Raw genomic sequence first — 25203 nt, forward strand, 5'->3', positions numbered from 1 at the left:
GAAAACTTAAAGAAAAATTTATTCTTAGAATTTGGGAATGTTTGTTCCATATAGATTGTTTAATTAAAATGTATTTGTTTCTTGATTCTGTTACAGATTGTTTAATTAAAATTTGTTTCTTGATTCTGTTATATATATGGAGAAACCATGTGAAAAGGGATGCTAGGATCTGAGTAAAAGACAAGGGTTTATAGTAAAAACTAATCTTTTATATAACTTTTGGGACCACCTTGAACCCTACTGAAGTGTTATAGTTCTTCAACAATTCTAAATTTCATAAAGAATGTCAGGCCAGGTGCAGTGGCTCACACCTGTAATCCCAGCACTTTGGGAGGCCGAGGTGGGTAGATCACCTGAGGTCAGGAGTTCGAGATCAGCCTGACTAACATGGTGAAACCCTGTCTCTACTAAAAATACAAAAAATTAGCTGGGCGTGGTGGCGCACACCTGTAATCCCAGCTACTCAGGAGGCTGAGGCAGGAGAATCACTTGAACCTGGGAGGCAGAGGTTGCAGTGAGCTGAGATTGCACCATCACACTCCAGGTTGGGCAACAAGAACGAAACTCCATCTCAAAAAAATAAAATAAATGCCAGTTTTTCTGTGTGTATTATATTTAATATGCATTGCATTTTGAAATATTTTTTAATTGTACAGGTAACACATGCTGATTGGTAAAATATCTTGCAATCTGCAAGACACACAGGCATAATCTTTCACATCATAATCTCCTCTCCAAAGGAGCTACTTTAAAAGTTTAGTTACATCTTTTTCTTCTAAAACTTTTTTAGAAAAAGTAAATGGCTTTACTAAAAAGCCAGTTTTAGTAAAGATCTATCATATGATTTATAAACAATTTAAAAAATTCATCCATTACATTTTCAGGCTTTAGCATAATTTTCAATTCCTCAAAAACATGTCAATGTGATTTTATTTTATCTATGTCTAATTTACTTTTCTGTAAGTAGATACAACTTTTCAAAAAGACAGTCAATTCCCCAACTTTTATGTCGTTCTTCAAAAGCATCAACCTTCTCAAGACAACGTATATTGCATATTTTACCTGAAACAAGAAAGAGTAACACGTTAAAATACTATGAAGAATGACATCAGGGATTCTTTTAAAAATACTCAAAATTGGCTGGGTGCGGTGGCTCACACCTGTAATCCCAACACTTTGGGAGGCCGAGGCAGGAGGATCACTTGAGGTCAGGAGTTCATGACCAGCCTGGCCAAGATGGTGAAACTCTGTCTCTACTAAAAATACAAAATGAGCCGGGTATGGTGGCACATGCCTGTAATCCCAGCTTCTTGGGAGGCTGAGGCAGGAGAATCGCTTGAACCCGGGAGATGGAGGTTGCAGTGAGCTGAGATTGCACCATTTCACTCTAGCCTAGGCAACAAGAGTGAAACTCCATCTCAAAAAAAACAAAACCTTGAAATTATTTTAAAAACAGTGTACACTAAACATTTTTCTCTTCTTTTTAATCAAAACAGAGGAATGCTAAGGGCAAATTTCCTGAACTCTAAATTGTTATTATCACTTTTAACTCCCAAGAGTAAAAATAAATACACCACTGGGCATGGCGGCTCATGCCTCTAATCCCAGTACTTAGGGAGGCCAAGACAAGAGGATCACTTGAGCCCAGGAGTTCAAGACCAGCCTGGGCAATGTGGTTAAACCTCATCTCTACAAAAAAATACAAAAATTAGCTAAGCATTGTGGTACATGCCTCTGGTCCCAGAAACTTGGGAGGCTGAGGTGGGAGGATCACTTGTGCCCAGGGAGGTCGAGGCTGCAGTGAGCTGTGATTGCACTTCTGTACTCCAGCCTGGGTGACAGATCAAGATCCTATCTCAAAAAAAAAAAAAAAACACCATCTCTCTAGAAAAGTTCAAATACCTTTAACATAGAGCATATAGCATATATACAGAGCATATTTACAGAGATTAGTTCCTTTTCTAAGATAAAACAACTTTCAATAAAATGGTCTTTATCTTTTAAATTTTATAGACATACTCTAGATACCAATATACTAATAGTTCACAATAGGTTTTTTTTTTTTTTAGATGGAGTCTCACTCTGTTACCCACACTGGAGTGCAGTGGCACAATCTTGGCTCACTACAATCTCTGCCTCCCAGGTTCAAGCAATTCTCATGCCTCAGCCTCTCAAATAGTTGGGACTACAGGCACATGCCACCACACTGGCCTAATTTTTGTATTTTTGTAGAGACAGGGTTTCGCCATGTTGGCCAGGCTGGTCTCAAACTCCTGGCCTCAGGTGATCTGCCCACCTTGGCCTCCCAAAGTGCTGGAAATACAGGCATGAGCCAGCATGCCAGGCCCAAAAGAGTTAACTTGACTTTGTTTAAAAAGTTACAGCATAAGTCCACAAACTTACCAAACAACCTTTCAATTTCAGCATGTGGAACATAAAATGGTGGACCTAGGTAAAAGAGAAATAAATTCTGAGTTTATTTCCAATGACCTAGGTGTACTTGTTCTATATACAACTTCATCATCCAAATAGGTGATGATGTGGCATGTTCTTCTCATTCTTCTTTTGCAAATCTCATACTAAAGAAATAAGTTGACTTATTGAGAGGATGGCAATGTTACATCCCCATCATATCCATCTTTAGCTTAGATGAGACAGCTAAACCGGTCAAGGGACTTAGGCTCATTGAAATCAGAGTGGATTCCATCAGCAGATTCCTTGGGGGTTTCAACCATCTTCTAGCACACTGATTTTCTACCAACTCCTGCACTCACCCACATTTTATACACCCCTCCCGCTCTGCTGCAGGATATAGAGTATAAGGAAGCTGAGCTTCCGCCCCCTTCTAAGAGCAGTATCCTCAGACTCCACCTCCAGACAGGGCCTGCTGTATTTTCTTCCCAAAGGTTCTTTGTTAGGGCTTCTATTCATTAATGGAATTTAAATCAGATTAGCAGAGCTAACTTCTGCCTCTATTAATTTCTATTTCCATTTGATTGTCTCTGATTTAATTAGGGACACTAGGTCTCATCTTTTAATGAGTTTTTAAGACCCCAATTTATTCAAGCAGAAACAAAATACTAGCTGGGAACGGTGGCTCACGCCTGTAATCCCAGCACTTTGGGAGGCCGAGGAGGGCGGATCACCTGAGGTCAGGAGTTCCAGACCAGCTTGGCCAACATGGTGAAATCCTGTCTCTACTAAAAATACAAAAATTAGCTGGGTGTGATGGCACACACTGTAATCCAAGCTACTTGGGAGGCTGAGGCAGGAGAATCACTTGAACCCAGAAGGCGGACATTGCAGTGAGCCCAGATCAAACCACTGCACTCCAGCCTGGGCCACAGAGTGAGACTGTGTCTCAAAAACAAAACAAAACAAAAAAACCAAAATACTAACATATGTAAATATTTACAAAACAAGCATGTTAAAAAGCTCAGTTGAAAATCAAAAAGGTGATTCTTACAAATTAAAAGTCTATGTATTTCTCCAGCCATGACAAAGGTTAAGTTTCAATGTTTGAATGCATTAAAATGAGTCCAGGAGAAAACATACCCCCAACAGATTCAAAACAAATAAAAGAATGCAATAGATAGATTATAAAACTTCAGAAATTAAAAAAGGACAATAATTTAGAGTTTTTCCTGCACAACTTCTGCATCCCCATATTCACTTCTCACCCCATGCTTGTGTATGTGAAGGCATCTGTCCAACACATCACTACCACTTGGGTGATACGGATATGCAATATCCAACCACATTCCTCCTTCTTCCCAATAGGACTCATGAGATTTCTCTTCTATATCAGGATCATCCATTTCCCCCCTCTTCTCTAGTCTGAATTGTGAATGGTAAACAAAATGGGAAAGGAATACAAGAAAATCATGTACAATATAGGAAGAGAAAAACATGCTTATAGTTCCCATTAGTCAAAACTGGAATTACCTCCATGTATATATGCAGTATGCTTCCTATGAGATAACTTAGGAGAAAATAATTCTTATCCATGTCATAGAATTTATATCAAGAAACTACGCAATTGGTAAAAGAAAAAAAAAAAAAACCCAACAACTTTACCTGGATGTTTAGTTGGATCATAAGAAAGAACACACAGGAGATACTGAAACTTCTTTCCCAGGAGGGATAACATTGTATCTGCATAGCTACAAAGAACACAAGAAGATATTTGTTACATTTCTCTACACAGGCAAAGGCTGGAGGGACAAAAAGCAGGGAAGGAAGCCAGAAGTTACTTTCGCTGATACTACTGAGTTTAAATTCTCCTAATAATCACAAGAGGTTGATTCTCATTTTAAAAGTGAGAAATGGGTTTAGCAAATTATGGCCCCTGCCTAAGCTGGGAATTGGTCCAGATGGGAATCAAATCGAGGCCTGCTTCCAGAGCTGATCAGAGCAGAAGACATTACATAAGGATGGGTAGAGACTCCTTCTGGCCTGATGAGGTACTCGAGGGCCTGCTGACCTTAGATACCTGTGTGCTTGAGGACAGTGGTTTCTAGACCAGGCTGGGTGTCAAAATCACTGGGGTGCTTGTTGAAAGAAAAGATGCCTGAGCTCCATCCCCACAGACCGATGCAGTTAGTTTGCCATGGGGCCTGGGATGCTGCAATTTAACAAATATCCTGGGTGACTGGGACCCCTCCAGGGGCCTTATGTAAGAGAAAACACAATTTTTTTCCTCTATTTAGTTAGAAATGAGAGTAACAAGCAGGCCAAAAAAAGGTGGCATGAAATTAAAGCTCTGCAAGTGTGGCATAAACCATGAGTGCAATGGAACTGTCCTTTGAGTAGGTGCCTCAGGGAGCCAGGTCTGATTGGCTCAGAGTGGGAAGCTGATGCTAACAGGACCCATCAATAGACTAAGCAGAAGCCAGGGCTGGACCAGGTACAGACGATGAGTTGACCAATCAGATGACTGACTTGGAAACTGAATTAAGAGACCAAAGAGGAATTGCTAATTAGCTGTGGTCCTACTGAAAGTTGGAGCTTTTGTGTTGTATGGTGGTTGGAGCAAGGAGGCTGAGCGTTGAAGGCAAGTCAGCTATGTGGGAATAAAAATGGAGGAAGCTGAGGGATAAGGAGAAGACAGGAGACGCATGCAGGGTGGTAGAGAGGCCATGAGAGACAGGCCAAGGACAAAGATGGACACCCTTCCCCACACTGAGGAAGGAGCCTGGGCTCTTGGCACTCCAGTTTCTACAGAGCCTGGCTAGACTGTGATCTATGTCCAGAGGTCTGCCAGAAGTTGGGAAGGCAAGTGCAGACTCTATGAGATGCCCAGGCTCAAACCCCAGCTCCTCTACTGACTGGCTATGTAAGCTTGACAAATTCTTAACCTTTCTGTACCTCAGTTTCCTCACCTGTAACATGAGGATAAGACTAATAACCACCTCACAAACTGTGAGAATTCACCAGTGGATCACTCTTCCTTGTAGGTCAAAGAACCACATCAAAGCAAACTTTTGAACAGAAACTGTTACTTTCTGATTCTCGTTTTTCAGAAGAAACTTGCTGTCCCCATGAAGGTGATGTCAGACTGGTTTGGTAGGGTTTCCTAGGACTGAAAGACTTCATTCCTCTTAGAATGTGAAGTTTTTCTCTCTCAACCAGTCTCAAAAAGTCCAGAAAAATGAGGTCTGCCCTACTGGTTTACGTTAGGCAAGAACTCGAGAGTCACAGCAGGAAATACATCAGTACTTGACAATGTACAATCTAAGGAGAAGACACCCAGTCCTAACGAGAGCACCAATACAATGTGCTAACATGGTAAGTACTGAGTACCAGCATGTAGATAAAGAACTAAGATACTAAGTACCAGCACATATATGAAATACTAAGATAAGGCCGGGCACGGTGACTTACATCTGTAATCCCAGCACTTTGGGAGGCCGAGGTGGGCAGATCACCTGAGGTCGGGAGTTCGAGACCAGCCTGACCAACATGGAGAAACCCTGTCTCTAGTAAAAATACAAAATTAGCTGGGTGTGGTGGTGCTACTGTAATCCCAGCTACTCGGGAGGCTGAGGCAGGAGAATCACTTGAACCCAGAAGGCAGGGGTTGCAGTGAGCCGAGATCACGCCATTGCACTCCAGCCTGGGCAACAAGAGTGGAACTCCATCTCAAAAAAAAACCTAAGATACTACCAGTACATAGTAAACTAATATCGCCCTTGCTCAGAGTGCAGTTCACTTCTTCCATTCATTCATTTATTTAAACAACATTTATTAAGCTCTTACTAGGTGCTAAATATATATTATATCAGACACTGGGGAAATAACTGACCTCAGGTGATCTGCCCACCTCAGCCTCCCAAAGTGCTGGGTCCGCTCTTGGTCTGCACGTGGTGACTTTCAGTTTGCTTCCCACTGCTTGGTGGATTTTACCACGCCAACCAGAGCCTGTAGAAGGACTAACCTCTAAGGAATGGATGATCATCTTCAGGGAGTGGGAAACACCTACAAATTTAGACATTAGCAGATGGGGTTTCATATACAAATGTGTCTCATGGAGACAGAGGTCTCGGTGATATTTTGAGTTGTTAAAGGACACTGATGTCACATGGGAAGTGCAAAGCAGACACTGGACATGTGATGTGGATGTTTGGGAGAAAGAACAGAGCTGGAAATGTAAAGACTGTCAGAGCGAATACCATGTATAATCTGTTCAGTTACTTGCCCCGCCTCTGGCATACTATCTATTTGGAACATCACAGGAACTTAGTAAATATTTGTTGAATAGCTGAATGAAAGTAACAGAATTGATCTTTAAATATTTGATTTTTCAGCCAGGCGTGGTGGCTCACACCTGTAATCCCAGCACCGGGTGGCCGAGGCGGGTGGATCAGCTGGGGTCCGGAGTTCGAGACTAGCCTGACCAACATGGAGAAACCCCGTCTCTACTAAAAATACAAAAAAATTAGCTGGGTGTGGTGGAGCATGCCTATAATCCCAGCTACCTGGGAGGCTGAGGCAGGAGATTCGCTTGAACCTGGCAGGCAGAGGTTGCGGTGAGCCAAGATAGTGCCATTGCACTCCAGCCTGGGCAACAAGAGCGAAACTCCGTCTCGAAAAAAAAGATTTGATTTTTCTCTCATAAAATTTTTTTTGCTTTCTGGTAGGACAAATATTGGCAATTTTTGGGTGAGAGCATAAGGCTGAGGATGGTGGTCCCTTGGGGAATCACGACTTTTAGGCACGCAAGGAGGACGGGAGTTCTGGAAAAGAGATAAAGGAGGAGCAGTGAGAAAAAGAGGGAAACAGGAGCATGAAAATTAAGATGTGGCATGGTCTAATTTAAAAAGATTAGGTTTGGCAGTAAGCCTTACTGATGAAACAATTTTTAAAAATAAAAATCTTATTTCACTGATGTGGAGCCTAACCTGTTTTTTTTTTTGTTTTTTTGTTTTTTTTGTTTTTTTTTTTAGATGAAGTCTCACTCCGTTGCCCAGGCTGGAGTGCCATGGCACAATCTCGGCTCACTGCAACCTCTACCTCCCGGGTTCAAGCAATTCTCCTGCCTCAGCCTCCCAAGTAGCTGGGGCTACAGGTGTGCGCCACCAAGCCCAGCTAATTTTTGTATTTTTATAGAGATGGGGTTTCACTGTGTTGGCCAGGCTGGTCTCGAACTCCTGACCTCATGATCCACCCACTTCAGCCTCCCAAAGTGCTGGGATTACAGGCGTGAGCCACTGCGCCCAGCCTCCTTTTTGGCCAAGTGATGAGTCTGCTCCATACAACTAAGTAATTCAATATTTCCATGCTATATCCAAGTAAGCACATAAATGACATTATTTGAATTGAAAGAGTATACAGATGTGGTCACATTTTACTCAGTATGCTTCCTCACTCATATTTTAATTTTATTTTCTAACAAGACTGGGTATAATAAGAATGGTCACCAAAAACATCAATAACAAATGCTTCAATAATAACAGCTCTCATTTATACAGTTCTTTAGAGATGACAAGGTATTTCCTACATATTTCATTTCTTTCAATTCCCACAAAAATCCTTTGAGGTAGTCTAACAAAGGGATCATGAGTGTGGACTTTATTTTATTTCATTTTTTTGAAATGGAGGGTCGCTCTTGTCGTCCAGGCTGGAGTGCAATGGCGCGATCTTGGCTCACTGCAACCTCTGCCTCCTGGGTTCAAGTGATTCTCCTGCCACAGCCTCCTGAGTAGCTGGGATTACAGGCCACCACATTGGGCTGATTTTTGTATTTTTAGTAGAGATGGGGTTTCACCATGTTGGCCAGGCTGGTCTCGAACTCCTGACCTCAGGCGATCCGCCCACCTTGGCCTCCCAAAGTGCTAGGATTACAGGCGTGAGCCACCGCACCCGGCCACAAGTATGGACTTCAAAGCCAAACACTCTGGTTTTGAATCTCAACTCTGTCACATACCAGCTGCTTAACTTTGGACAAGTAACTTAATCTCTTTGACCTCAGTTTCCTCATCTGTATAATGGAATAGTAGCTTATACCTTACAGAATTAAATGTTAAACCACATGAAATATTTTGATTTTTTTGTTTTTTGTTTTTTTAAAATATTTTACAGACAAGGTCTTGCTCTGTCATTCAGGTTGGAGTGCAGTGGTACGATCATAGCTCACTGCAGCATTGAACTTCTGGGCTCACCCTCCTGCCTCAGCCTCCCAAGTAGCTGGGACTACAAGCACATACCACCACGGTCGGATAATTTTAAAAATATTTTGTAGAGGTGGCGTCTTGCTTTGTTGCCCAGACTGGTCTCAAACTCCTGGGCTCAAGTAATCCTCCTGCTTTGGCCTCCCACAGTGCTGGGATTACATGTATGATCCACCATACCCAGCCCACATAAAGTATTTTGAACAATACCTGGCATAGGCAAGTGACCAGTAAGTATTACCTGGTAATATTAGTGGAGGTGGTGATGATTGTGTTAGTATTACAGAAATATTCCCATTTTGCAGGAGTAAACCAAAGCTTAGAGAAGTTGAATACTTGGACCAAGGCCACACAGCTTGAAAGTGATTGAGCCACAAGCCTTATAGCCTTATACCCAGGTCTCTGTAGTCAAATCCTATACTTTTTAGACAAAGCTAGTATTGGATTTAGGTTTTTATAAATTCCAAACATAATAACCTATTTCAAACTCATAGAAGTCTAGCTGATTTTCTAGAACCCAGAAAAAGTATAGTATACTAAAAAATTAAGACAGCTAAACAAAAAAAGAAAAATTACTTACCATTTGCGATCACCTGGATTAATGGCAACTAATGCTCCTCTATCCCAAATCATGTCAAATTTGCCAATATTTGTCCTACCAGAAAGAGAAAAAACATTTTATGGGAGAAAAATCAAATCTTTAAGAAGATGAGCAGCGTCCCCCATGGTGCACGCTGGTACTTCAACAATCGTCAAGGTATTAGGATCTCACATCTGCGTTTCCTCCTAGAGGAATGTGTGGACCTGGGTGTGGAGAGCTGTCCATCCCCTCATGGTTTTAGGAGCCTGTGGCAGCAGCCTCCCCACTCTGTTATGATTTGGGGACATGAAGAAGGAACAAAGGACAGTGTGCAACAACTCTGCTCCCAGCCTCTGGCTCAGGTATCAGGGACTTTCAGGAGATGAGCTCTTATCTCCCTCGGCTACTTGAAATTCATTTCTATTACAGGCCCAGGTGCAAGGTAGAAGACACTGTCTTACTCACCTTTCTTTTTCCCTAGCTGCCTCAGTTTCCCATAGTTTGGGAGCTAACCAAAGACAAAACACATTAAAGTGTGCAGACGAGTGTGTAATAAAAATATCTGCAGAACAGACATTCAAAAAAATGCTTTGTGGATGTTACACAGGTGGAAGAGAGTGAGGAAGACACCTCCACTCCCATGCCTGCACTGCCTGGCAAGCATTCAAATTTTTTAAAGTGCAGATGTAGTATTCAACCTACCTGGGAAGATCAAAAATACTGCAACAGTACAATGAAATGTTCCCCGAAGAACTCTAATGAAATAATGAAAAAAAAATTTTTTTTTTTACTTAGTAAGTACTTGAATAGTCAAGGAAAGAGGGCCAAGCAAAGCAAAAGTTCTAGGGAAAGAATGTGTTAATTAAACATAATTAAAGTAAATAATTTTACTGCACTTTATTGGCACCTTATTTTTTTCTTTTAAAACCTGTGCGAGGTTCTTTTGGGCCAACTCAGAGGAATATCACAGAGGACAACCTTGAAGATCAGTTGGCTGTTACTCACTTCAGAGCTTGCTATAAAATTCTAACAATGTTTCCTCGAGCAGAGTGATATTTTTACTCTGCTAAAGATAAATCTGCAGGTCAACCAATTATCAGGCAGGGTGGTACTGAAAAGTCAGGTATTTTAAGTTATTCCAGAAATGTGCAATTGTGCTGATTCTTCCATTTTCGCTCATTCATTCAGCCAATGAGCATTTATTTGCTGAGTACCTAATAGACAAGACATCTATCCTGGGTTCTTGACAGTAGATTTGAATTCGACACAGTCTCTGACCACAGTGAGGACAGACTAGAGCAGAGAAGCGTGGGCACAGAGAACATTACAATCCAGAATGGCCTGCTCTGTTGTGGTTCTGTGCCTGTGAACTATGTGAACACAGAAGGCAGAGCAGGGGCCTGCCTGGGAGCATCAGGGAGACTAAACAAAAGGTGACTTTTGGCCAGGTGTGGCAGCTTACACCTGTAATTCCAGCACTTTGGGAGGCTGAAGCAGGCAGATCGCTTGAGCCCAGGAGTATGAGACCAGCCTGGACAACATGGCAAAACTCCAACTCTACAGAAAAAATTAGATGGGTGTGGTGGCACACACCTGTAGTTCCAGCTACCTGGGAGGCTGACGTGCGAGGGTCACTTGAGCCTGGGAGGTCAAGGCTGCAGTGAGCTGTGATTGTGCCACTGCCCTCCAGCTTGTGTGACAGAGTAAGACCCTGTCTCAAAAACAAACACTTGGAGCAAAATAATCCTAAAAAAAAAACAACAACAACAAAAATCAAGAGAATAAAACAAAAAAAGAGGTGACTTTTGAAAGGGTGACACTCTAGGGTGTGGACTGGGGGCACACTCCAAGAGGGGGCAATATAACATAGACTTTAGGATCCTGGGAGCTGGGGTGAAGGGCAGTGTAGGAAAGGTGTGTCAGCACACAAGACTGCTAGATTTTATTCTGAAATGAGGTCCCCACACAGGTTTACAAGTAGAGGAGGAAGGGTCTTTGACAACCAGCCTGGGATCACTGGGTCAGCCCAGAGATGGGTGGGCCTGGAGGCAGGAGAACAGCTGGATCTCAACTTTGCCTGCAGATTGGAATCAAGGGGAGCTTTAAACAGTACTGATGCCAGGGCCCTACCCCTACAGATTCTGATATAATTGGCCTGGGGTAAGACCTTTGGATTGGGAATTTTTATAAGATCCAGAGATGATTTCAAATGTGCAGCCTGGGTGGGGAACTGCTGCTCCAAGAGGGGCCTGGAAGCAGGACTAGCCCTCTTTGGACTGAGTAAACTCCTTGGATTCTTTAATGCTTTGAGAATGGGGTGGGAGGAAGATGTGAAATAAAAAATACCATCAAGCTTCCTACTGATCTGAGCAACAATTGTTTTTTTTTTTTTTTGAGACAGAGTCTTACTCTCTTGCCCAGGCTGGAGTGCAGTGGTGCGATCTCGGCTCGCTGCAACCTCCACCTCCCAGGTTCAAGCGATTCTCCTGCCTCAGCCTCCAGAGTAGCTAGGATTATAGGTATGCACCACCACAGCCAGCTAATTTTTGCATTTTTAGTAGAGATGGGGTTTCGCCATGTTGGCCATGCTGGTCCTGAACTCCTGACCTCAAGTGATCCACCCACCTTGGCCATCCAAAGTGCTGGGATTACAGGCATGAGCCACCATGCCCAGCTGAGCAATTAATTTCAATATTTAGAAAAGAGTACTTTGTGAGACACTGAATATACAGATGGACAATAGATCCTATATGACAATACAACTCTGACCCCACAACTGATTCAGGAGTTAAGAAGAAATTACTAAGGCAGACAGGGAGGGTACAGAAGGTTTTCCTCTTAATGAAAAGCAGCCTCGAATCATTTTTCCTTTCTAACAAAGAGCAGCTTATAAAATCGAGCTGCAGACATAGATGCCGGCAGTTTGTGCCAATCATGTTCAAAATGGTGGCTCTATCTTCCCTTCTCTGCCAGCCACCTGTAGAGTAAGAAGCAGACAACATGGTGCCAGCAAAGGGAAGAGTTCATTTGCATAATAAGATTAGGGTGGGGCGACCAGCCTTCCCAGCACGTTATGTAAACATCACACTTGATCGAACCAATCTGTGAGCCCTATGTAAATCAGACACTGACTCCTCAGGCTGCACTCTAAAATCCGGCGCTTCCACACCTGGCAGGTTTTTTCCTCTCGGAAGTCCCCTCTCTCTCACTAAAGAGAGAGCTGTTTTCTTTTCTCTTTCTCTCTCTTTTTTTTGCCTATTAAACCTCCACTCCTGAACTCCTCATGTGTGTCTGTGTCCTAAATTTTCCTGGCACAAGACAACGAACCTGGGGAATTTACCCCAGACAAGGTAGCCACTTCACAACCTCTGCAGTTACTTGGTCAATGACTGCCAGCTTCCCTGATTTTTACTACCACACTTCTTCCAATTTAGGATCAGCCAGAGAAAGGCAAACATGCTCCCCAAACCAATCACATAGGGTGCCCCGTTCCTAGTTGCCCACCTCCAGCTTCCCTGTGCCAACAGCTTCCCAACAGCACATGCCGGGAGCTTTTACTTTTGTCCACTATAAAGCTTCCCCACTCCTCTGCCTGCCTTTGAGTCTCTGCCAAACAGATTCTCTCTGCTTGTTCCCACTTGGGTAGTGTTTGTTTATTTACACTGGCTCATTCTGCTCACAGCATAAAGACCACTCCCAAACCTATCATTTTGAGCCCAAACCTCACTCCATGCTTCAGACATAAAACCTTCACCACTCCACAGGTCCCTTAAACTCATCATCTCTAGAAAAAGATTCATTCTTTCTGCCCTTCTCATTTATTCTTGACCATCCAGCCAGTCATCTCAGCCAGAAATGTGAACTCATCGCTCCTTTGGTCCTCATTCGGTCACAGAATCCTGTGGGTCTATCGTAAATGTTGCTTTAATCCATCCTATCCACTCTCTATGCCCCATCACTCTCCTCGCTCAGGGATTCATGATGTCTTTCCTGGACCACTGCCATAGCCTCCTGTCTCTCTGCCAGGAGGCTACTTCCCTTCAAATCACTTCCTATGATGCCTCATGGGTGATTTAAGTAGTATCTTCCCCAGGTGTCCAAGACCATGGACCCAGGCCCTGCCTGATTCCAGCTCTATCTGTCACCATGCTTCAGGAAGCACCGCCAGGTTGGGCAGGTTAACTCCCATCTCTTCCCTTAATACCCTGTGTCTTTACACTTAGCTCCATGCATTACAAATAGCTTTGTCCCTGTTTCTCTTCTCTCCTAAACTAAGAGATTCTTTGGGGGTGGGAGTGAGGGGGGTGTGCTGTGTTATCTTTATCTCTTCAATGTCTTAGGCAGGGTCTGGCACATGATGGGTTCTCAGAAAATGCGTGTTAATAAAAATAAAACAAGCCTAAAAGCTTGAGTACAGAGAGGCTTTGACCTCAGCTTTTATATACATATGTCTATACCTATTTAGGTAGCTATCACCTATATTTTTAAGCCCTTGCTTCTTATACTATATAGTGTCTACAGTGAATCTGCGTGCTAAATAGGAACCATCGGACACATGAATGGTATCCTCATAATACTCACGCTGAGAAAAACTTTTGTGGGGATATGGATACAATTATTTACCCAAATCAAAACAAACCTTAAATACTTTGGTTCCAGGAATTTCGGTGATTGGTTCTTCTGAGTAAGAAAGATTCTGCTCTGTAAAAAATTCTCGTATCCCAAGTTCACTGATTTCCACACCAACTACACTGTGTCCCCGGTCTGCAAACCTGCATAAAATCATACATTTACACTTAAATTATGTTTTCAAATGACTAAATAGAGGGTTATATTAGAGTAAGCACATATTTTCTTTAATTTAAAGGAATTTATATGAATGCAGGTTCATAGGGTTTCAAAGAACATGCAGGAAAGCAGATCTATATTATTTTCAAGCCTTATAAAAATTCTGAAAAACTGACTTATATGAATTCAGGAAACAATAAAAATTTGGAAAATTATATATATCTTTTTTTATGTATGAAACAGTTGGAATGTAATTATAGATATATAACAAAATACTGATTTAATACAAATTGATTTGACTAGAGGAAATGCTTTTCAATTTCTCTAAATCAGCACTGCCCATTAAAATTTTCTGCATTGATGAAAATGTCTATATCTGTCGCTGTCCAATAAAATAGGCATTAGCCACATTGGTTCCTCGTGATTGAGGAACTGAATTTTACATTTTATTTAGTTTACATTTAAATAGCCACATGTGGCTAGTAGCTACTGTACTAAAGTGAACAGGTCTAGAACATTAGCACTCATTTGTATACTAATCTTGTAGTTTCCATTTGCTTAAAATAAACACTATCCAAAAATTTGTATATTTTATCATATACAAATAGCATTGTCCTGGTAATTTTATTTATTTATTTATTTATTTTTGAGACGGAGTCTCACTTTGTTGCCCAGGCTGGATGGAGTGCAATGGCGCAATCTCGGCTCACTGCAATCTCCACCTCCCGGGTTCAAGCGATTCTCCTGTCTCAGCTTCCTGAGTAGCTGGGATTACAGGTGCCTGCCACCATGCCTGGCTAATTTTTGTATTTTTAGTAGAGACGGGGTTTCACCATGTTGGCCAGGCTGGTCTCGAGCTCCCGAACTCAGGTGATCCACCTGCCTCAGCCTCCCAAAGTGCTGGGATTACAGTCCTGGTAAGTTTTATAATGAACAGAATTCAGTCTCAGGATCTTGGACTCAAGAGAAAACAGTACCAGTGGTACAAATATCTAGGCACAGTTATGATTTTATGTCAAGTGAAATAAAAACATAGTTCTGCTATAATGTAACATGTGCCTTCCTAAAATCACCGCACTACGCTAAATCAAGCACTAAAAATCACCCGGCTGGTGGGGAAAGTGAGGGCACAGCATTTAAAAACTTGGTCAGTGCCACATTAAAAAACAAAAACAGGAACCTAATAATAACAGTTTTATACATGTTAAATGGTTGAGAAATAGATAAATACTACAATATGGCACTTTACGGTGAAAAAGAACTAATGCTCACTAAGGTAGCTGGGGGATGTTGGTGCATTCAGTCTATTCACACCTGGCTTAGTTCAACTGGGTGCAGTTTTCTGCTTTTACCTAAGGCTTCTTATAGATGAAATCACACACAAGCAAATGTGAAATTTATTTCATGCTCAAATTGTTCCCTAATATATCAATTGAGTTAGAATTCAGTTTTGAAACAAGTATAGCAGGACTGACTGTACCTTTTATCTACAAAAGAGTACGTACTTTCAATGTGGGCAGAGCATGAACTGTTTAGTTGTAAAATGAAACATATTAATAACTTGTCTTTCATCTTTCATATTTCTTAGGATATTTGTAAACATACAGGGAGTTTTAAAATTCTCCCTACATTTTTAAAGTTATAAAATGTAAACAAAAACATTATTCAAATTGGCTGTATGTGTTTTTATTTCCCATTCAACAGATGGAAAAATGAAGCATAGCCTACTACAACCTGTAATAAAAACAAAATAAGACCAAGTGTGGTGGCTTATGCCTGTTATCCCAGCATGTTGGGAGGGAGGATCTCTTGAGCCCAGGAGTTCAAGGTTGCAGTGAGCTATGATCATGCCACTGCACTCCACCCTGGGTGACAGAGTGGGACTGTCTCAAAAAACCAAAAACCTAAACCTAAATATCTTAAACATTTTGTTTTAATGCTTTTTGGCCTTAGCTCATGGTCAGTTTTTCTATTCACATCTCATGTCTGTATAGACCTCAATACATAGATCAGTTACATAAATGAAAAATCATCTACTATCATAACTTCTTAACTTCTTACATGTAATTACAGTAGCTCAGTTCATATATATATATATAAATAACTGTATTTACGTATATATACATATATATATATTTTTTTGGAGACAGAGTCTCACTCTGTCACCTAAGCTGGAGTGCATGGGCTCATTGCAACCTCCGCCTCCTGGATTCAAGCAATTCACCTGCTTCAGCTTCTCAGGTAGTTGGGATTACAAGCGTACGCTGCCATGCCTGGCTAATTTTTGTATTTTTAGTAGAGACGGGTTTTCACCATGTTGGCCAGGCTGGTCTCGAACTCCTGACCTCAAGTGATCCGCTCACCTAATTAAAGGTGTGAACCACTGCACCTGGCCAGTTCTGATATTTTTTGTAATGTCTTTATTACAAATGGCTTTAGACCCCAAATATTCAACAATCACATTTAATTGGCTATTTCATACCATTTTCCTAATGTTGCCTCAGAACCTGTTTGTACTACATTGTTACCATTTATGATGACATCACATGACAATCTGTTTATAGAGTTAATTTTTTTTGAGGGTAGTTTTGAAAGTAACTATCTCTTCTGGCTCAATGAATTGGTTAAAATATATGTGTCATAATATAGTTTAAATATTCTCAATTTCATGACCACACTTGAATCTTAAAGTCATAGCAGCCCTCTAACAAAGGCTCTCAGCTACAGTTGATTGTGTGCTGGCTGCAAAAATTCTATCTCTACTTGAAAATCAACTCCCAAAAAATGCATGCATACTCTGCGTTAGTCACCGATATTTATATTCAGAATAGACCATTTTTTAGGTTATTATATTTTACATTTATTAATCTTTTATTTTAAATTTATTTTTTGAGGCAGGGTCTCACTATGTTGCCCAGACTGGTCTCAAATTCCTGGGCTCAAGAGATCCTTCTGTCTTGGCCTCCCAGAGTGCTGGGATTACAGGCGGAGGCCACCGCACCTGGCGCATTTACTAACCTTTTCATACATTCTTTTTTCTTTCCTGCTCAGTGGTCAAAGTTCTCAACATTCAAGCTTATAAATAAATGCGTATCTTGGCAGGTATGATTGGTATCTGTATATTATCATTACAAGAGAGTTCAGTATAGAGAATGATGTCAAGGTGACTTTAGGGTAACTCATAGTAAAAGTGGCTTGTTAAAGTGAATTCTCTTTGTAGAGAATTACTCACAAGAAATACTTTCTTAATCACTGGTTTTATAACAATGATTCACGATAACAGAAACTCCTGTGTTCCCTGGTGGGAGGGGAAGGTTGAGCTGAACTGTGGACTATGAACATTGTCCTGCCAAAAAGCTGTAATTCATTTTGAATTTCTCTGTCCACCACCATTTCAAATATCTAAAAATTAACTTAGCTAAATTCCTAAACCACCTACAAAAACTGAACCACATACAAGGATCCAGGAAATGTAAAAGGGAAGGCTGTTTTTTCTCCCCCCATTGGCTCCAAACTGATTTTTTAATTTCAAAACTCAATCCAGAAAGACTTCATACCTGTTTCTGTTGTTTCTTACTGTTTGAGAATATTATTTCCAATTATATACCCATCACTAATAGAAAAATAAGGAATTTCTGTGTATTTCCTGAAAATGGAGTTTTAAAACTCACATCCTGTTAAATCACCCAAAGAATTCATCATTAAGACAAGATAATTCTGTTAATGTTTATCTGCTCATACCATTTCATCTCAACCGCTTTTCCGCAAAGAGGAAAAAATACCCTCAGTCCACTCTTGCCTTTAAGGAAAGTATCTAAATGCTTCTTTAATAGCCTGAGGAGGAAAAAAAAAAAAGGTTTTAGGACAATTGTATGGTAGGTGAATACTTTTCATTCATTATCTCACTTAATATTCCCAACAACCTTAATAAGCAGATACTATTAATTATTATAATCTCCGGCTTACATATGAAGAAACAGCTAACTTGCTCAGACACACACCCAGTCAGTGGTAAATCTGACTTAACACCCAGGGCTTTCCTGATTAGTAATTTAAAATAATTTTTTTTTCTTGGGGATGTTTTGAAAATTCTTTATTAATTCTCTAAATATGTACTATTTTGGGGGTGATGGAGCCTCTGGAGCCATGGATTTTTCAACATTAATTTCATGGTACGTTCTCTAAACGTGTACTCAAGCCTCAGAAGTAAACCTGAGAAGTGTAACTCCTGTAGTTTCTTGTAATTCCCTCTGTGGAGATGTGGCTCTTCTAAGGCCATCCACATGACAGAAATAACCCAGTGTTTCTGGTATGATGATGATGATGATGATGATGATGATGTCATCTCCTGGGGAGATGGGCGTGGCTGCCCAGAACAAGGAATGTCTATAACAACCACTTTACTCAGCACTGGTCCCATGATTTATTGCTGCTATGAAGACTACTACTACATTGCACAACATCCTAGCTCACTTTATAATTTCTCGCAACTTCTCTTCTCCCACCATAGAGATAATTCTTTAACATCTGAACACATCCTATTGGAAAGCAAAGTCAGACACCACTGATTTTCAGTATAAAGAATTGTAAGCATAAACATCGCTTGAGTACCTGTTGTAGGTATAAATATTCATGGCCAATACATAGGTGCCGTAGGGATCAAAGAACATATTTTATAAATCTAAGATGTCATCATTTGTAAGCCACACCATTATTTACACACTGTGGGAAGAAAAGACTCTGCCAATTAAACTACATCATGCCACAGATGCACTGTGACTCGGGAGACACAAAAATGTGAAGAATTAAATGTGCATCCTAAAAGTTAGTCAAATAATGTGTACTTTTATTATTTCTATCTCAAAGTCAGTTTTTGATAGAACATTTCTCTATTGTATACCAAATATGTCTTACTGATGTCCTTGTTCCTGATGAAAAGCAGTCTTGCCGTTCACCCACTTGTCTTGCCATTCTTCCAGAGTTAGTACTTGGTTTTTCTGTACCTCAGTATCCGAGTACTCTTCAATGTCAAGTGAAGTTCTTGTACCATCCATAGTTTCAGAGACACCTTTGTCTCACAAGCATATGTCTTCCGTGCCTACGTGAAAAATATTTGCAATGTTGTCATTTAAGGTCATTGGAATTCTATTGATGAACTAAATGAAAACCTATTATTCTTAGCAGTATGACTTTTTAAAAATATTTCTTTCTTTTTTTATTTTTGGTTTTATTTTTGAGATGGAGTCTCACTCTGTCTCCCAGCCTGGGGTACAGTAGTGTGATCTTGGCTCACTGCAACCTCTGCCTCCCAGGTTCAAGCAATTCTGCTGCCTCAGCCTCCCAAGTAGCTGGGACTGCAGGCGTGTACCATCATGCCCAGCTAATCTTTCTTTCCTTGTTTTTTTTTTTTCAGAGACAGGGTCTTGCTCTGTCACCCAGGCTGGAGACCCTGGCTTACTGCAAGCTTCAACCTCCTGGGCTCAAGCGATCCTCCCATTTCAGCCTCCCAAGTAGCTGGGACTTCAGGTACACACCACCACACCTGGGTAATTTTTGTATATATATATTTTTTAATAGAGATGGTTCTCATTTTGTTGTCCAGACAACAAAGAACTCCTGGGCTCAAGGGATCCTTCTGTCTTGGCCTCGCAAAGCACTGGGATTACAAGTGTGAGTCACTGCGCCTTGCCATTTCAACATCCAATAAAAAGTGATAACAAAAAATTACTTTCAGTGCGTCTGGTGGTAGAGTAATACCCCTTAATACACATTACAAGAGATCATTAAATAAACTGAATTCTATCTTAATATTAGTGTTTCCTCTGCTCTCACACCCCAATCATCAACACACAAGATTTCTGTGACCAAATGTGGGGGTTCTTCCCCCAGCACACCAAATATTGGACACCAGTTGGGTACCTTCTGATTTAATTCTGACATTACCTACCTGGAGATAGTGTCAGATTCTATATGTTGGGGGCTCAGTCCCTAAGATTTCCCTCCTCACTTAGACACCAGTTGCAAGTCCAGGCCTCCACTGGCTTCAAGTTGGGGTTCCCACACCCTCCACTTTGGGTTTGCTTGATTTGCTACAGCAACTCACAAACCTCAGAGAAATACTTAGTTATCTTTGCACATTTATTATAAAGGATACTGCGAAGAATATACTTGAAGAGATGTGTTAGCTACAGGACCTTCACCTGTTGAGCTATCAGGAGGCTCTCCAAACCCCATCCTCTTGGGTTTTTATGTAGGCTTCATCACGTAGGCATGATTGTACTTACTCCTAATTCAACTCTAAATTCTGCCAATTGTCCCAATTTCCTATCAGTACACTCTCAGTCTCTCCAGTCATCAGCTATACTATCAATATCATCTTGGAGAATTCTCTCCTGGAATCTGCCCTGACTATTCTCTAATCTTGGTAGACAGCTAGCTTTCTGGGATCGCTCTTCATCATCATTCTGGAGATTTCCTTCTTGTCTGAATCTCCAGCTTTATTTCATGTCTTCCTCTTTTTTTTGTTGTTATTTTTTAGTGACCACGCTTATATTGGTGAAGCCTAACCTCCAGAGCTTCCTGAAAGAGCACAAGGAAGAAAAAGAATGTTTTTCCATTTTGCATGTATAAAACACGGTTAGACTATTCCTCATCCTTGATGCATAGCTCTGCTGGGTATCAAATTCTTGGTTAGAAGTGTGGGGGCCATAGGGGGTTGGGCACCCTAAAAGTTTAGTGAAGAATCACGCCCACCTCAGCCTCCTGAGTAGCTGGGATTACAGGCATGCACTACCAGGTCCAGCTAATTTTTGTTTTTTTAATAGAGATGAGATTTGACCATGTTGGCCAGGCTGGTCTTGAACTCCTGGCCTCATGTGATTCACCAGCCTCGGCTTCCCAAAGTGCTGGGATTCCAGGCGTGGGCCACTGGGCCTGGCCATCCCTCCGCTTTTTTTATTTCTCCTTCTGGGACCCCTATTATTTGTCTCTAGAATCTTCTGACCTGGTATGGTAAATTTCTCATTTTTTTCTATTTTTCTATATCTTCATGTTTTTGTACTATTTTCTGAAAGATTTACCTTAATTCTCATTTTTTTAACTTCTTCTCTCTTTTTTTTTTTTTTTTTTTTTTTTTGCTATCAATCACCCAGTGCTTTGGGTGACCAAAGTGGGAGGATGGCTTGAGGCCTGGAGTTTGAGACTAGCTTGGGCAACGTAGTGAGACTCCATCTCTACAAAAGCAGTTTTAAAATTGGCCAGGCATGGTGGTGCATGCCTGTAATCTTAGCTACTCAGGAGGCTGAGGCAGGAGGATGGCTTGAGCCTAGGAGTTCGAGGCTGCAGTGAGCTATGATGGTGCCCCTGCACTCCAGCCTGGGCTACAGATCAAGACCTTGTCTTAAGAAAAAAAAAAAAAAAAAAAAGAATAGGTATAAAATGAATGAAGGCAAAGAATGTGGGTGGGGCTTATAATGTAGGGTGATGTGAGTGGATTTCATTTGGAAACCTAGATGTATTTATTTATTTATTTATTTATTTGAGGCAGGGTCTCGCTCTGTCACCCAGGCTGTAGTGCAGTGGCACAATACAGCCTCAAACTTCTGGGCTCAAGTGATCCTCCCGCCTCAGCCTTCAAAGTATCTGGGACTGCAGGTGCACACCCTCATGCCTGGCTAATGTCTTTAATTTCCTTGTGGTAGTCAGACTTTCCATAGATGGATCTCCCAATTCCTGTCTTAAGGATTCTGTCGTTGGAGCCACTGTCATATACTCATATAAGAAAAGAAGAGAAGTGGGCGAGGGTCCCAGCATCCAGTTTGCTGTATTCAATTAATCCTCACGTTTTCTGTATACTCCCATGCTCAACTGTGTATCATATCTTCTCAGTCTAGACAGACACTCTTTGTTTTACCCTTTCCAGAGAATAAATCCCCAAAGCCTGCTGATGTGGTGAGATGTACACACTTGGTTGCAAGAAGTTGAGAAAAGGATCTGGGGATTTGGCCTGTTCTGAACCAGCATTTCAAGCAATCCTCCTTGTTTCAACCATACTCTCACACTTTATGGAGGTACCTGGTGCTGCTAATCCTGAGCATTTGGGGATTCTGTAATGCAAACTGGGCTGCTCTATGGCTTTCCTCATTGCTGGTTTAGAATTCAGCTTCCTTGAAGTTGCAAAATCCTTTCCCACTTGTCCATTTGCCTTTCCAAAATTTTACTAATTTTGTCTCTCCTGTCCTGGCTATCCTAGTACTTTATGCCTTAAAAAAAAAATCCTGTTATTTTCAGGAGAGAGCAAAAACAGATTAAAGTAGATACTGAACCATAGTTCAATATCCTATCTACTCCACACATTTGTATTTTCAAATAATTTTCTACAGCTGCTTTTTTTGCATGGGAAATGCACACTAAGGAAACTGAAAAAAGACATGTACGATGTAAACTAACAATAAAATTCAAAGCCTCTCAACTGACTGAAGGCACACTTTCTTTCCTTTTCTTTCTTTCTTCTTTTTTTTTTTTTTTTTTTTTTTTTGAGATGGAGTTTCGCTCTTGTTGCCCAGGCTGGAGTGCAGTGGTGCGATCTTGGCTCACTACACACTTTCTTGGCTAACGGGACCCCAGAGTAACCCTGAAAACTGAGTTCTGGGCCAAGAGTAGATAGAGCGTCAGATACAACTCTATACCTCCTCTCTTGCTAACCACAATTAGGCTTTGTTCTCTAAGGGCTTAAGGGAAACCAGCCCTTTCAAAAGATTCTACCACTGATATCAACCAACCCCCTGATGCTGCCCCTCCTTTTGTGCCTGATAAGAGATCACAGACCACAGAATGGTTCTGGCCAGTCTACTGAGAATGCACAGTAAGGGTTTTTCTGTCCTCTGCTTCGCCTTTTGATATAAGAGGGCCAAAAACTCCATCCTGTGATTGTGGTAACACGGCCATTTTTTGTGCATGGTACCCATGAAGCTCAATTACTCATGGGTACCTTTCCTCCTTTCATAAATGTTCATGAGTCATCCTACAGCTTACTGAATATGTATATTTGGCCACCTTCCTCAGCATAAATTCCTGTTCCCTTTGCCCCTCCCTGGAAGTGTCAGTTTCTGGCTTCTGGCCTGCGGCTACACTTCTCAGCCAGTCAGAATGGCTGCTCTACAGTCTGAAACCATTCATGAGAAAGAGTTCTCCTTTCTAAATTATGAACTTCTCATTCTTCAGCTGACAGACCATAACTGCAGATCCATCTGAATGTATGAGGAAAATGCCTTTCCTTTCAATGTCAACTTTGCAATATTAAGGACAATATAACACCATTATTCTAACATTCCCTTTAAATCATTAGTGAAACTAGTTTGGATTATACTAGCATGCTATTATTGGTGGTTCTAATTTAATGATTAATCTGTGAAATAGCAAACATTGCATAAAAGCATGTGTTTCAGGAAAATTTCCCCTTTTGTTGCCAAATTTGGCCTCAGTATGCTTAGGATATAGGGAGGAGGCATTTCTCTCATTACTTGGGAACATGAATTCACTTCTTAGCAAATATTTGTTGACAAATGGCTTCTGCAAGACCCTGATGGTATCAGGAGGTGACTCTGAGTTTTCTGAGAGGTCAGTAGAAAGTATCTGATTTATATTGGGTACAGAAAAGCAACAGAATGTTGCAGTTTTCTCATTTTCATTCAGAAACTCTGGAACCTAAATTCAAGGCTTCATAAAGCAGTTCTCTACTTAAAAGAGAAGCATGATCTTTATCAGAGTTCCACAGCAGCCTGGAGTAGCACAACTCTATTCCTTTCACACAAACTTGAACTAACAAAATCATGCACATAACTTAATCACGTCTTAGTTGTTTGTTTTTGAGACAGGGTCTCTCTCTATCCCCCAGGCTGGAGTGCAGTGATGTAATGACACTTCCATCTCCAACACTGGGGCTCAAGCGATCCTCTCACTTCAACCTCCTGAGTACCTGGGACTATAAGGGTGCACCACCATGCCTGGCTAATTTTTAAATATTTTGTAGAGACAGGGTCTTGCTATGTTACCCAGGCTGGTCTCAAACTCCTGGGCTCAACGTCTTAGCTGTTCTAACAGTTTCTCAGCATGGACTCCACTTGTATACATCATTTCTAGAGAAATAAAGTTTATTTCTATAATACAAAAAAAGTGCACATTACAAGAATTAAGGAAGGGAAATTTCACAATAATTTCTGCCCACAAACAAAGTCCTCAAGTTGTTCTAGTCTCCATTCTCACCTTTTCAAAAGCTTCTGCTATAGTTTTGTTTTTAAATTTCATAAAATTGAGAAGAAACTTTCCTAAGGTGCACAAATCTTAAAAGAGTATGACTCGGTGAATTTTTTACATATACATACACCTGTGTAACCACCGCAGAGAAAGACAGAATATTTACAGCACCCCAGTTTCCCACATCACCAGGGATCACTCACTATTTGGCAGTACTTATTTTTTCCCCAAAATCACTAATACACCAGGCTGGGGGAAAAACCGAGAGTCCGTTTCTATAAAAAAAAATTTGAAAAATTAGCCAAGCGTGGTGCAGCGAGCCTGTAGTCCCAGTTACTGAGGAGGCTGGGGCGGGAAGATCACTTGAGCCCAGGAGTTCCAGGTTACAGTGAGCTATGATTGTGCCACTGCACACTAGCATGGGCGACAGAGGGAGACCCTGTCTCTAAAAGAAAAAAGAAAAAAAAATAATTAAAACACACCAGTGCTTTGGAAGCACTTTAAATCTTGGACATTGGATTCAGGTCATTCCCAGTTTCCGCTTCTGCCCTGAACCCCACTTCACAGGGCTGATTGCTAGGCTGTCTACGCTTGTAAGAATTCCTGGGAGCCCTAGCACAGGCGCATACACTCCTAGCAAACCGTTCCGTTTCTCACCCGCACCCTCCGCGCCCGAGTGAGCCTACCTCGCTTACAGCTGGTTGCCGGCCATTGCCTCCGCCACCAATGACGTCCCCAGGGGCGGGTACGCCTCCGCTTCCACCTCCGCCACTTCTCCGCGCCCCGCCTCCGCCCGCGCCCCGCCTCTTTCCCGCGCCCTGCCTCTTTCCTGCGCCCCGCCTCCGCCCGCGCCCCGCCTCTTTCCCGCGCCCTGCCTCTTTCCTGGGCCCCGCCTCAGTTCCCGCCCCCTCT

The 25203-nt window shown here is 41.5% G+C and overlaps 1 protein-coding gene across 5 annotated transcripts; it reads right to left on the minus strand.

Moving 5' to 3' along the window:
• On the minus strand, positions 1-25121 carry TPMT (thiopurine S-methyltransferase). 5 transcript variants are annotated; one of them, XM_009450430.5, is made up of 9 exons: positions 24978-25121; positions 18952-19135; positions 17779-17871; positions 13889-14021; positions 9952-10004; positions 9250-9324; positions 4078-4163; positions 2404-2448; positions 1-1062 (listed from the first exon to the last, which is right to left on the minus strand). In XM_009450430.5, the coding sequence occupies exons 2-9, from the start codon at positions 19089-19091 to the stop codon at positions 950-952; spliced, it is 738 nt and encodes a 245-aa protein (XP_009448705.1). In that variant the 5' UTR covers positions 19092-19135; positions 24978-25121; the 3' UTR covers positions 1-949. The 5 variants fall into 5 exon arrangements, with proteins under 5 accessions (XP_009448705.1, XP_009448707.1, XP_009448706.1 ...); XM_009450432.5 differs by having other exon boundaries at positions 18938-19135; positions 24978-25067; XM_009450431.5 differs by lacking the exon at positions 2404-2448 and having other exon boundaries at positions 24978-25115.
• Positions 25122-25203: the final 82 nt, after the last annotated feature.

Source organism: Pan troglodytes, chromosome 5 (assembly GCF_028858775.2).
Source record: "Pan troglodytes isolate AG18354 chromosome 5, NHGRI_mPanTro3-v2.0_pri, whole genome shotgun sequence".
Taxonomy (NCBI): domain Eukaryota; kingdom Metazoa; phylum Chordata; class Mammalia; order Primates; family Hominidae; genus Pan; species Pan troglodytes.

What these genes read in the sequence shown, in the direction of transcription:
- TPMT (XM_009450430.5), bottom strand. Translation starts at nt 19,091, where the DNA reads ATGGATGGTACAAGAACTTCACTTGACATTGAAGAGTACTCGGATACT. An exon ending in CATCAGGAACAAGGACATCA is followed by an intron (nt 17,872 to 18,951) that starts GTAAGACATATT and finishes TTTCCTCCTCAG; the next exon opens with GCTATTAAAGAAGCATTTAG. An exon ending in TGATCCAACTAAACATCCAG is followed by an intron (nt 2,449 to 4,077) that starts GTAAAGTTGTTG and finishes TCTTTTACCTAG; the next exon opens with GTCCACCATTTTATGTTCCA.